Below are 13,681 nucleotides of genomic sequence, written 5' to 3'. Positions count from 1 at the left end.
GTCCCCCCCCCCCCCCATATCGTTACACTGCTAAGAGCCACCCAATCAAGGGAATAGTCAAATGGCCATCCCTCGATCTCTCGCGCCGTTCGGAGGATCAGTTATGAGGTCTCAGGTCTCGATTGAACCGTTCGGTAATCCCCCACCAAGTACCAGCCCGCTCACTGATTGCCTCCATTTTTCAGTGTCATCAGCAGAAAAGCCAAGGCGGTGTACCCGTGCGAGGCCGAGCACGACTCGGAGCTCTCCTTCCAGGTCGGCGCAATTTTCAACGCCGGTAAGTGCTATCGCGCAATAGCGGCGGGCCGCGGCCGGCATATTGGATTGGGAGGAAAAAAGAACTCCCAATCTGATCTTCCATCGAACGGAGAGATAAGACGGGTAGAGGGAGGGCCACGGTGCCGGTGGATGGGAGACTCAGATTTCCTCCCCAGAGGACCCACGGAGCCTTAATCACTCTCTCAGGAAATGAAGATTAGGTTGCCGTACAGATCCCGCGATGCATTTCCCATCGTCGTGATCGCCATTTTTTCACGGGTCTTTTGTCGTTCGTGAGCAACATTTCCACACACCACAATGAAACTATCGGAACTGGAATGGTGTTCAATTTGAGCAGTGGCTTCAAAATGCTCTTCAAACTCACACGTGTGTCTTCCTTAAACCTGCAATGTCGCAAATGATTTTGAAGTATCGTGTATAGGATTAAGTCCATTATGCCCGCGCTCGATGGTCATAATTTATTGCAAGGTATTAAATTGAAATCAAGGGGTGTTAAAATATCCAAAGTGTGTCTTTATTAAACCTGTAGATAACCTTTTATGGTTATGAAGAAAAAGTTGGAATATACTGAGCCCATCCTGAGTGGTCAAAATTTGTCGGCATCCAAAAGAGAAAAAAAAAATGAAGATGGAATCTGGATATCATGTAATAATAGTATGGGCAAGAAATTGGCATCAACTTTCTTAAAACACTAATCCCGTATTGTTCATTCCTAGTGTTCATACAAACACAAATAAACAGACAAACAAAAACAGAATACATGATTTGCAAATCATGTTCAACCTACATTTATTTCAGGGAAATACACGACAAAGACAAAATATAGAATGTCAAAATGAATTGACGTTTTTAGAAAAATAATCATAAACGTGGAATTTTATGGCATGTGGTGGCCATGTTGCAAAACAACGCGCAATGTCTCAAGCGGTCATATTTATTGGATACGAGCAAAGAAAATCCAAATAATGGTGAGATCCCCCCCAAAAAACACTCACTTCCTGTGTGCTCTCTTCTTATCTTATCCGCCGACCACTGAACACCCTACTCCAAAAGAGCCTCACCACCACCACCACCACCACCACCTCCTCCTCCTCCTCCTCCATGTCCCCTCCTTCTGCAGTGACCCAGTCCAGAGAGCCGGGCTGGCTGGAGGGGGAACTGGAGGGCAAGCGGGGCCTCATCCCTGAGAACTATGTGGAGATGCTGTAGCCTCCAAAACGGACACAATGAGGGGATTTATTAGTTGACGCCTTATTCTCACCTGTTGTGTTCTCTCAAGCCATGGACCTATTTTTTTTTTCTCCACCCGCCCACTTATACATGGTATCCATGAGACACCCCTGGCCCCCTCACACAGCAGCGCTTTCGGTCCGCCACCGTGCCTTGTCGAGCCCTGAATGTTAACGGGTATGTATGGCCATAAATCATCTACAGGGTTTTTTGCTTGCATATTCCAAATGAGGCGCACTTTGATTTTATTTTGGGCCTCCCAAAACTCTCTATACAATCGGTGCACTTTTTGGCTTTCTTTCAGCAGACATCCAAACATCGCACCCCACTGCCAATCGTGCCTTTTTGTTTTTTATGTCAGATGAGTCTGTTCATGTCAGCATCAGGAGGTGACTTTCTATTGAGATTATTATTACCGGAACCAAGTGTTTTATTATTTTTATCTTTTTTTGGGGAGGATGGGGTGGTTTTTAAGCTTTTAACGTTCATGTTGCCTTTTCCGGGCAGAAACACTCCTGCAAAACAACGTCTTGATTTAATATGGTTTTATTTCACCCCAAAGGAAAAAAAAAATCAGATTTTTATGGTAAATAAGCTCGTAGAGTATTTCAATTCAATTTGTGTACGTATGGTATCGTGATGATGAATTTCACATGGTTTTAAGGTGGAAGCACGTCACTTCAGTTTATCCCACCGGCGGTTGCAATAATTTCAAGTTTTGATTTGTGGTGTTGTTGTTTGTAAAGGGTTTTGAATTCATTTTTGTACACCTTTCAATGGGGGCATCCTCTCAACCAATGTTCAATAAAACATGTATTCTTGCAGTGAAATAAATGTTCCAATTGGTAATTTTTCAAAGGAATTGTCCTAAAATGGTTGTTTCCCGGTGCATTTTTTTCCTTTACTCTCTTCAACAAATACGGTCGAGACAGTCATTAAATTCTGTGATAAAAATCTTCCCAAGCAGTGGTGCCTGAAGATAAAACTGCCCCAAACTACAAAAAGACCCCACAGGCCATTGAAATCCACTCCCAGTTGAAGTCCAATGTCAGACTAAAACACAAATCAAAGAATGACACTTTATTTTGAACCGCATCTTAGCCTTTCAGTCAGCTAGCTTTATGCTAATGCTAATTAGCATCTATGTGGTGGTGCTTTCACCCTTTAATCAACAGATCGAACACCAAGTCGTTTTACTTGTTTTTTTTTTACCAAACATCGTTCATACATTTTTTCTGCTTGGTTTATTGAGAAAAAAACATTTACAGTGTTGAGTTTTCAAATTTTAACTTGCATCTGTCATTGTATGCTAGCTTAACAGCTGAAAGTATCCCCGCTCATTATCCAAGATGATCAGTACTTGACTTATTAGAGCAAAGTGATGGTGATGCACTTTTGTCTTTATCCATTACCCCCCCCCCCCCCCACACACACACACACACACACTCACTATGATATGCTTTTCACTTAGATTGTAAATGACCCACTAAAAACAACACATCCATCATCCAAAATTGTTGGCGGTTGGTTCATTAAAAACAAAATAACCGCGTGTGTGGTTCGAGGGCATCGCAAGCGCCCGTCTTGAAGTGAGACCGAGCCAGCGCAACAATCAATGACTAGACTCGAGTCGAAAGTAAGCATACAAAGTAGGAATGTGCAGATGAGTCAGAGTTGCGAGAGGAGGACGAAGAGAAGCGGGAGGAGGCGGAGACAACAGACTTGACAGACAGTCTGGCTGGTGTCGCCGCTATGATTCAGCACTATTTCCGAAGGGGGGGGGGGGCAGGACGAGGGAAAAGGATAAAGGGCCCTGAGGGTGGATGGTGGCAGTGATGGAGGGGGGGAATGTCACCCATCTCATTAGTGCTAGCTTGCGTTGTTACATAATCACCGTGTGTGTGTGTGTGTGTGTGTGTGTGTGTGTGTCTGTCTGTCTGTGAGAATGCAGCTACAGTAAATACAGTGGAAACACTGGAGTGGATAAAATCATACCAATGCCAAACCTTTGCTCAGTGAGCACCGAAGGACTTGCTACACACAAGGATTTTTTTTTTTAAACAAAAAAGGCATTTTCTGTTACAATGCGACGATTAAAAAAAAAACGACTGATCGTATGTATGTGCGTGAATCTTAACCACATGCTTGTTTTCGCTTATGCCGGCTTCCTTGTTCCTCGAAACGACTCGGCTAAATTTAACTAAGTACTTATTATCTTGATTACGGGATAATGAACATTCTCATTTAAGTGGCTGAACGACAATAAGTGGCATGCAAGTCAAAATTTGAAAACAAGACAACATGGAGACAAAAGCCACTCGCTATTACTTTGTTGAATTAAACTTCTTGGATAAGAACTGATTTCTGCTTTTCGAGCTGATCACGCACACAACGAGGAAATAGCTAACAGGAAAAAATATATATAAAAGCCACTTGCTGTTACTTTGGTTGAACCAACCAAATACTAACAATCTCCGAGAACACTGGGAAGCGCATTTTTTGTTGAATTAGGCCAAATTTTCTTTTGTTTGTTTGTTTTTTTACAATTTTTTGGGTGAAGAATCCAAAATTGATCTCAGTTTTTCTCGATCACATCAAGTTAGCTATATGAGCTATCGGATTCCCGTTTTCTGGAAAAAAAACTACATCAAATAAATGTCGGGATGGAAATAAACCTCTAAAATGGAACGGTTATGAGCTTTGGTCAACTAAAAAGAAGCAGCAGAAAACAAAATGGATCTTACAACGATGTGCACATGGTTAACAAAGTTAAGAGAAAAGCCAGCTCCAAAGATGAGTCCAATCGTGATGATTGACAGTTAATAAACCATCTGAAGTTCTTCAAGAACAATGACATCGAGCGCAGCAAATTGACCATTATTTGGAGTTATCTTCTCTCTTAGTTTAATATCTATAACGTGGACATTGGTGTCGATGGAGTGCGCACACAGGATCGGAAAGTTAAAACCGGACATCTTCATTTGTCCTTCCTCGATGCTTCCTGGCGCTGTTCCAGCCACGCTGTGATGCAGTGTCCTTCATCTTTCACCACCACCACCACCTCCTCCCCACCGTTTTGCCATCCATACTTCATGACTCAGCTGTGTGTCTGTGTGTGTGTGTGTGTGTGTGTGTGTGTGTGTGTGTGTGTGTGTGTGTGTGTGTGTGTGTGTGTACATATATATACTGTATATATACTGTAAATATATATATATATATATATATTTACAGTATATATACAGTATATATATGTACACACACACACACACACACAGTAAAAGTACGCCTGAACAATCGGCTGGACTAAAGTAAAACGGGGCGTCCGGCTGTGCGAACTCTGAATCTTGACGTGCTCGTACATGCGCTGAAAAACACACTTATACAGTTTAGTGTGGAAGCGTTTATGTTGTTTTTCTTTTTATAAGCCATGTGGGTGGATTATTTTTGACAACATATATATATATATATATATAGACACACACAGTAAAAGTACGCCTGAACAATCGACTGGACTAAAGTAAAACGTGACGTCGGGCTGTGCGAACTCTGAATCTTGACGTGCTCGTGCATGCGCTGAAAAGCACACTTAGGCAGTTTAGCGTGAAAGCGTTTTTGTTGTTGTTTTTCTTTTCTAGGCCATGTGGGTGGATTATTTTTGACAACATGAGAGGGAAATTTTTTATTTTATTTATTTATTTTTTTTAAAGACTGGCTATGTGTAGACAAGGACTCAGGTATGGGGGGAGTGCACATGCGCCAAAGCATGCCACATTCGAGCACAAAGCACGGAAGCATTTGTTGTGCGTACGGTAATAGTTAGCCAGCTATTGATCATCAAATTTTACTGTTACTCAGTTAATAAAGCCCAGCTAGGCAGTGTATCAACGCCTTTCACGGCTGCCTTGAGGTCAGACGACAGATTAGCTTAGCTCTAGCTTGCTGCTACGACAAAATACAGATGGTTTACTGGACCAAAAAAACAATGAGGCATCCTGTGAGGTGAAGTAAGATATTTTAAACACAAAAGGAAAACCTTTCCTTAGTTAACACTGCGCATCAATCCACAACTTCAAATAAGTGAATGAATGAGGCTTTTTCAAGCAATTTAGTGGAGATAAAGCACCTCATAACTGCACTTTATTTCGCATCCCCTCCTTGTGATCAAATGTGATTTAAGTTGGACAACAGAATGTTTTTCAGGAAAAATACAGTAAGTATCCGATTCAGGTTCATTGTGTACTCGCTCATTAGCGTGAACAAGAATAAGCCAACGCAGATGTTGGGTGCCAGTCCGAGCTCCAGTAAAAGGTATTTGTACTTCCCACCACTGCAAACTAACAACCACAAACGAGCAAATGCAAGTGAGTTTTCTCGGGAAGACTTGGAGAAATCCGAGTGTGCGGGGCTGCAAAAGTGGGCCAGAGATGCCGCCGCCATGTGCGCGGGCGCAGCCGTGAAATCAGCCTGATCCAATAGATTTTGTTTATCTGGCACCACTACAAGTGAAAGTGATTGAAAATCTGGGGGAGATTTGGAAAGGCCTTGCGGATTTGAATGGGGTGGAGGGTGGGAAAATAGAAAAATAAAGCAATACAGTCTGGCAAAGAAATGCGTTTGCAGATTGTGAGGTCAAGTGATTTAAATTTTTTTTTTTTATTTTCTCTCCGGCCTACCTTTTTGCTTTGCTGGCTTCTGAGTCGTCCAGCATGGCGCCAATGCAGCTTTTTTAAATTCAACCGCAGCCAAATTGAGTTGGGCTTGTGCCCCTCTCAGTTGAGCCGAGCAATCAGTGGTCAATAAATGTCACATTGCTTCATGATAATGTCGGAATGAAATGCAATTGGAAAAAAGAAATAGATTCCGTTTTTTTAAATGATTAAAGCCTGTTTGAACAGCTGAACTTTATTCGGGTTAAAAAGAGTCACTTTAAATTTTGGCAGATTGCTTATTCCCATTTAACATGATTGGTAAACTAGCAAATAATATATTTTTCTCATATTTTATTGGGTTGATTAAAAAAAATGTCAAACGTGACAGCAACGAGATGTAGTGACTTGTTGATTTTATTGTGGTGCTGGTCAACAATAGCGCCTTGGATTAGGAAATCATCTCAACAACAACAAAATAAACAAACAAAAAATCCATCACTTGACACATTTTGTTACAAAATAAGAAATACCATTTTTTTTGTCACATGAGCAATGATGAGAGGAAAAGTAACAAAAAATTGGGAGAAAAAAAGTTGTCGATATCTTCTGTCTCACATTCAGGTACTAAGTCTGTCACAATATATATCGTACATTCATTGCTCCTTCCAACACAGAAAACGCAGCGGGGGGGAGGGGGTAGGGTTACACACATCCTTCTGTAGAAATGTTTTCCACTCAACAGAACAAGAAGGATTTTTTTTATTGTTGTTGTCGTATGTACAAGAGTGTTGAACTGTAAATCGCATGTGATTAAAAAAAGGCACAAGTTTCCCTTTTTCGTTCTTTTGTGTCTTAAATACAATGTAAACATCTTGTCATCAAAACGCATGCATTTTTATCAACATCTTACAAAAAAAAAGTTTGCTTTTTTTTTTGTGTTGACAAAAGTACTTAAATATTATTTTCCAGCAAAATATAATTCTCTCAAAAATACTTTCCCAGTCAACCTTATTTAGACGTTAGCGCTGATTCCTTACGAAGGACAAACAAATGGGCGGGAGCAGAGGGCTTAACTTGAGGGTCCCTCAAAAAAAAAAAAAAAAAAACACGAAAGAAAAAGTTTAGCGTCGCTGTCTTTTTTTTTCCTTCATAAATACAGTGGAACCTTCAAAGTAGAACAGAATTTTTATTTTCTCTCAAAAGGGTAACATTGGCGGTTATATTAGCTCGATAATGTCATGCAATGCCATTAAAATGCCACTAGGTGACACCCATTGGATGACTTCAAAGGGTATGTGTGTAATTTTACGTTTTTTTTGGGGGGGTTGTGTTGTTTTGATGTCGTTGCTAACATTTGTAAATACTTGTGGTCATTACGTTTTTAATGGACTGTAGATGCCACATGATGGAGAAAAGCTGTTCTTTCGTCTTCCCCAAATCACTTCAACTTAGTCCCTTGGCACAAATATGCCATAAAATAGAGGCCAAGCACTACTTTTGTCTCATGGAAGCCTCTCAATTCACGTCGACATAGTTTCTTTTCTACAAGATGGCGCCAGAGTAATACTTTTAGATAGAGCAGGAATAATTCTGCCCTATGAATCCTGCCTAGCAACAAGCAAAAGGCAATTTTTCCTGCGAAATGACCTGAACATGACATGTGACACGAGCATGATTTTTGGGGTATTTTTAATATTTATGATTTCTAATATTTCTTCTTTATCGTAAAATTTCGATTGCCCTCGTTGCCTCGTCTGTTTTCCGCAATTTGTATTCTGCATATTAGACGTGCTACAAAATGCTACATGGAAGTTTTACCATGGCGATAAATTGATCGACATTGTTCTCTCTGCGACAAAAAACCCCCCAAAACAAACAAACAAAAAAAAAAATTCCACTTCCAGCAACTTGGAAGTCTACCGGCCAGATGGGGGTTCCACTGTATTCAAAACGAAAGCCATCAAGGAGAGGCGTCCCCATTCCTTACTGTGCTTGTCCCAAATTGTCGACGTAAAGGACGACGATCCCAACTAGCTGCTTCTCAACCGTATCTCCTTTGTGCAAAAAAATAAAATAATGCAAACAGGATATGGCGAATCCACCAACAAACCCACATCATACACTTTTCACACTGTCAAATTAGGGAAAGTAGTACTTGGTGGTCTTGGGTTCGAGAGGCAGGGGGCCCGGGGGAGATTGCGCTGTTCACGCTCTTCAGTAGCATCGTGCTTTTGAGAGAAGTCTGCGTCAACTCAACAAGTGTACAAAATCATACCGTAACGCGTTCTTCCAAACTTTACAATAGCTCGCGCTAGTTTGTTAGTAGCTGTACATTAAGCAATGCAGATTAAGTCTCCATTTTAAACCGAACTGTACAGGGTGTGTGTGTGTGTGTGTGTGTGTGTGTGTGTGTGTGTGTGATTGCTATTCAATTAAAACCATCTATGTCCAAATTTTGTGATTTTTAAACCCGAAACCAAAAATAATACTTCAGTTTTTTTTTTTTATATTCCCAAAAAAGAGAAACAAAAAAAGTATGTTATTGTTATGGGTTAAAATAATAATCTTGGGTTTTACATAATTTTTTTAACATATATGGTGGAGGTTTTGCCGAGAAAAAAAAAATCCCTAAAAGATTATTTTTTTAAGTTATTTTTGTCTTTTTTTTTAATCTAAAAGTAATGTGAGGGGGTGTACTTGGATTAAAAAAAATAGTTCCTCGCAATTTAAAAACGTTTATTTTTAGAGGGGTTAAGGTAAAAATAAGAATATTTTTGCGGGAAAAAAATCCAATTTAAGGTGATGATATTTGTACTGTAATTTAATGTTTGTTTATAATTCCTTTTTTGGTGGGGGCAATAATTCTTTTTAGGGCTTGTTTTTTTTTTTATCAGCTAGATAAAATAAAAATTGGGCTCTAAATTGCTCACAAAATTGGGACATTGTTTTTGTTGTATGGCTATTGCGTGCGTGTGTGTTTGCATTGTTGCATTTAAAGTCACTGTACAAAGATCTCGCCTGGCATTGGTAAGAAATGAAGCACCTTCATGTCAAGGGAGCGGCTTGTCTGGGGGGGAAAAAAATAAAAATAAATGCAGACAAGTCTTATAAAAATGCTTTATTTGTGGGAAGAGTCAGGTCACAAAGGGCTGGCTTTGCTTGCGAGTCAAAATAGACGTGAACTCGACAGCTGCTCTGGAGATAACACAAACAGCCGGCCGCCATTACCGCCCAGCCGGCCAACAACGCATTCGCGGCATTTTGTAGTTGTTGTTTTGTTTTTACAAACTGAATCACTCAACATTATTGTCTTGATTGTACAACCTCTCGAGTGACTCCATTAACCTTTTGCATATTACTTTGGATTGTTTCGCTGCACGAAAAAAAAAATGTACCGTGGAGTCCAAAATAATTCATGCCCCCTGCCAGAAAGATTTGACGTTTGAAGTGAATGAGTAAGGCTGGAAAGGAGACAAGAAAGTGACAAGAATGCATTTCAATTTGTAAAGTTGTGGCCGTTTTAGTCGTGTGGCAGTTTTTATTCGCCTGCTGGGTTCTTTTTCAAGTCATTAAAACAACTTGACTCATGATTTTCATCTCCTATTTTGTAACGTCGATCGATAGCTACATTATTAGCGAGATAGTATGTCACAAGAAATTTTCGAGGGCTGAAATTTAAACAGGATTCAAACTTTATTCTTTTAATTATCAGGTTCTTGTAAAAAAGTAAAAAATAAAAAACAGATGTACTCTCGTTATGTATTATTTTATAAAGATTATAACTTTTTCTTAAAGTTCAGATTTTTTTCCTCAGGGAAAATACAATCATCCTGTATTTTTTACATGTTCAATAGATTTTTTTTCACATAAAATTCAGATTCCCCCCTCTCAAGAAAATTTTGGATTTTTTTCCTCATAAATTTAAAATTGTTTGCCCATAAAATAGAAAATCTTGTAAATATTTCTTTCTGCGGGAAAAAAAAGTTTTCTCAGTTAGTTATTTATTTTTGGTAAAACGACTTTATTCCAATGTTATATTGGTACAGTATGCATGAATATAATCTAGATTGTTGTCAAACAAAAGTGTTGTCTTGTAAGTTTTTTACTGATAAATTAAGATTTAAAATATATAAATTATAATTTTTTTGTGATTAAAATTTTTAAATAAAAATCCCAATTTATTTTTTTATGTAAAGTTTAGAAATATTTTTATATTAAAGATTTTTTTCTCATAAAACTGGGATTTTTTTTCAGCATTCTTGAATTTTTTTTCATGAGCAGCTTTATTTCAAGTTTAGTTGTTTTTCCTCAAAAGTCCTTTTTGAACTTCAGTCTTCTAATTCAGTATTTTTGAAATTCACGACGGTCTGTTTTTCTTTCTCATTAAAAATATTTTGTAAAAATACTAGCTCTTTTTAAAGTACTTTTTGATTTTTTTCTGTTCTGCATTTACAACTTTTTCCTCATAAATTTAAAAAAAATCTCTTGTGACAATTTATCTTTTTTTCGGCTCACAAAAAAAAAAAAAAGACTTTTTCTATTGAAATGCACACCAAAAAAAAACAAAAAAAACACTTAAATTGTCAAATCACTCTCCAGTTATTTTCCCTACTTTCTCGTGTTGTCTCCTGCATATTCGACACGTAAAAATTCACCCGGGTATGAATCATTTTGGACTTTGATCACACCAATTGAATTTGAAAGTGAGCTCATGGTGAAGCATGTACATCCGTTATTCATACATGTAGCCCTTGGAATATTTAACTAGACCTTTGGCCTTATAGTCAAGCGTGGTGTTTATTTTTTTAATGATACTTGTATTTTTTTGTCTGCCCTGTAGTCCTGGTGTAGATACGTTGCAAAGCAAATGTCTAGCTATTGGCATGTATACCGTATATTGATTTATGTATGTGAGAGACTGCATATAAGCCACAGTTAATTTGAGTGATATTTTTGTTAGGGATTTTTTTTTTTAAGTGCATCTGTGTCGTGTGGGGTGTGTTAGTGTGAACGTAGCACTAGCACATCCTAGGAAATGTATGGCTTTATCTCCATTGAAAAGATAGTTAAGCGTCTTTGGGGTGCACAAGGGGGGTTATGGGGGCGTTTGGGGGGGGGGGCATGGCAGAGGGATATATTCCCGACTCCGATCCGACAATCCCGGTCTTTTGTTTTCCTCCATCACGTCCGGACGGCGCACGACGACTGCTCGCGACGTTTTCCACCCTTGTCGTTTCTCCAAAGTTCTCGGCCAAGCGTTTGTGAATGTTTTTCGGTTTGACTTTTACATTTTTTTGGGGGGTGGGGGCCCCCCGTCACTTCTTGTGGAAGTAGATGGTATGGGTGAGTCCCGACTCCACCTTTGGTATCTGGTCGCTGATGATCTCCACCAGCATGTCAGGGAACGCCACCTTCAGGGCTCGCGACTCGCGGAAGGTGTAGAAGCAGAAGTCCAGCAGGTTGGCCACCAGCTGCGGCACAAAAAAATATTACATTTCCATTGGGCTTTTTTTAAGTCATTTCCATTGATTCGTTTTCATTGATTTTAGTCTCTTAAGTGCTGATTTTTCTTTTGGTTGTTGTCCAATGATCATTCGATTAATTTATCATCAAGCAGTTTGTACATTTCGTAAATACGAGTATTTTCAAAACTTGATTCAGGCCCAAGAATTCTGCCTAGCAACAAGGTTTTTAATGCAACCGGCAAAGAACGATGAAAATGTAAATTCACAAGTTTATATCCGTTTGTCGTGAAATCACAGAAAATAATTGGGGGGGTGGGGGGGCAAAATCTCATCGTATTACAACTGTATTCCCACAAAATAATTGTTTTTTAAATCTCATAAATGTCACCTTTTTTTTTTTTTTTGTCGTGAATTACAATTTTGTTTGTCCTCAGGTCTATTGGAAATTTTAGATTTATTTTGGGCAATTAGAACTTGAATTACTTTTATCATTTTGACGCTACTATCAAATCTAAACTTTATTTGTGCCAAATTACGATCACATTTCTACGTTCACAAAAGAAAGGGTTTTGGTGGTATTGCAACTTCATTCTTTTAAAACAATCTTTCCTCAAATATGAAGTATTTGGATTGCGATTTTGCCGTTATATTTTCTTGCGATGGGATTGATACCAAATTTTGCGGAACCGCAAATGCGCGTCATTTTTGGTCCTGGAAAAGGCACAAAAAAATGACAGTACAAATTCACATTGGAGACCAACAATTTAAAATGAGCTCTTTGGAGGACTCTTATGTAGAGCAACCGAAATGGACTCTGACTGTACCATGCTTTGTGCAGCGGAATGGACTCTGACCCCTTTCCGGTTCACTCTACCTCACCACAAGGGGGCACTTACGATTTCAGCATCTACGACCCCACTCATGCACGCATTCATGTTTGTGAATCTGGGCAAATAGGCGCTCTACAGCGACCACTGTGATCCAGAAAACTGTCACTTGGCATTGATCCCCCCCCTTCTGTTCTGGTCGGGCCGAAATAACCGCAACCTCTCGGGGGGCCAGATTGGGATGCGGTAATCCTTATTTGGAGCCACTGCATCAGCCAACCGCTAAGTATGATCCAAATCTGCTCTGCTGCCATTCCAGAAAGAAAAAAAAAATTCCAATGATATCAGTGGCCCAAAGTTGCCAGTGAGCACCTCCCTGCGTGCGCAAACGCTGCCAAAGGAGGGGTGGGACTGCCGGGGTATACTTACACCATGCATGGCGTCCAGTAGCTTGGTGAGCTGGAAGAAGCGCTGCCAGGTCTGGCCCGAGTTGTTGGTTGCCTTCCCCACGGAGCGCCGGAGCTCCTTGATGTAATTAACTCGCATTTCCTCGAACGCCGCCTGGTTCTTCAGACCCTCTTTGGGAACTGCGAAGCAAGCGGATGCCACAGTCATTAGACAGAGGAGGGATGGGGGCCGGCGGCTTGGACCTGTGACATCTGGTCCAAGGACCCATGTCAGAAATTTTCATGAGTGAAAAGTAAAAATTCAATTTTTTTTACAAATTCAAGACATTTAAAAAACACATTTATTAAAAACAGGAAAAAAGTAAATACAATGACATGGCCTAAGTATAGGTTTTTTTTTTTCCAATTGTATAACGTACTATAACAATAGTCACACAGTGACGACTGAGCGAACTAAATTTCCCGCAGCACTGATTGGACAAGCAATGTCATGTGATCATCTGCAGCCAGAGATGGCCAAGCGAGCGTGTCATAACTAATTGACATGTTCTCTACACACGCGCACATACATATATATATATATATATATATATATAGGGGGAGAGAGAGAGAGAGAGAGAAGATTTGGTTTGGCCCAAAACGATAAACCAGGAAGTGTGGCTTCCACATTTCATCAGATTGTCTGTGGCGCTGGAAAAGTGGCCAAACACGCGGACCAGCGGGAATGTTATCGTCTCGTAAATTCTTTGCGCTGAACACACGTCACCTTTTTATAGCACAACCTTTTTTTTTTTTTTTAATTCAAGCAACCGTTTTCAAGAGAA

At 39.7% G+C, this 13,681-nt stretch overlaps 2 protein-coding genes and 2 long non-coding RNA genes across 7 annotated transcripts in view; 3 read left to right on the top strand and 1 right to left on the bottom strand.

Annotated features, from left to right (window-relative positions):
- Positions 1-2,364, top strand: part of arhgap10 (Rho GTPase activating protein 10) — a 55,282-nt gene extending 52,918 nt beyond the window's left edge. For 3 of the 4 annotated variants that reach the window (XM_019862076.1, XM_019862079.1, XM_019862078.1), the window contains 2 exons: positions 186-277; positions 1,400-2,364. In XM_019862076.1, coding sequence (XP_019717635.1) covers positions 186-277; positions 1,400-1,488 — 181 coding nt within the window. In that variant the 3' untranslated portion in view covers positions 1,489-2,364. Of the gene's footprint in view, positions 1-185; positions 278-1,399 lie in introns of those variants that run through there. The other variant, XM_019862080.1, reaches the window with a different exon arrangement.
- On the top strand, positions 285-1,025 carry LOC109511208 (uncharacterized). Its single transcript, XR_002167269.1, has 2 exons — positions 285-835; positions 945-1,025. It is a non-coding gene; the product is annotated as an uncharacterized LOC109511208 (long non-coding RNA).
- A 7,405-nt stretch (positions 2,365-9,769) lies between the features above and the next one.
- On the top strand, positions 9,770-10,055 carry LOC109510976 (uncharacterized). Its single transcript, XR_002167218.1, has 2 exons — positions 9,770-9,884; positions 9,934-10,055. It is a non-coding gene; the product is annotated as an uncharacterized LOC109510976 (long non-coding RNA).
- A 721-nt stretch (positions 10,056-10,776) lies between these two features.
- On the bottom strand, positions 10,777-13,171 carry LOC109510975 (mineralocorticoid receptor-like). Its single transcript, XM_019861698.1, has 2 exons — positions 12,880-13,171; positions 10,777-11,629 (listed from the first exon to the last, which is right to left on the bottom strand). Exons 1-2 carry the CDS (start codon positions 13,063-13,065, stop codon positions 11,474-11,476), a joined length of 342 nt encoding a protein of 113 aa, XP_019717257.1. The 5' UTR covers positions 13,066-13,171; the 3' UTR covers positions 10,777-11,473.
- Between the last annotated feature and the right edge of the window lie 510 nt (positions 13,172-13,681).

The sequence above is a fragment of the Hippocampus comes genome, unplaced genomic scaffold, assembly GCF_001891065.2.
Source record: "Hippocampus comes isolate QL1 unplaced genomic scaffold, H_comes_QL1_v1.1 scaffold7, whole genome shotgun sequence".
Lineage (NCBI taxonomy): Eukaryota > Metazoa > Chordata > Actinopteri > Syngnathiformes > Syngnathidae > Hippocampus > Hippocampus comes.
Note: the sequence above shows the minus strand (reverse complement) of the source record. Positions and strands in the feature narration are given on the sequence as shown.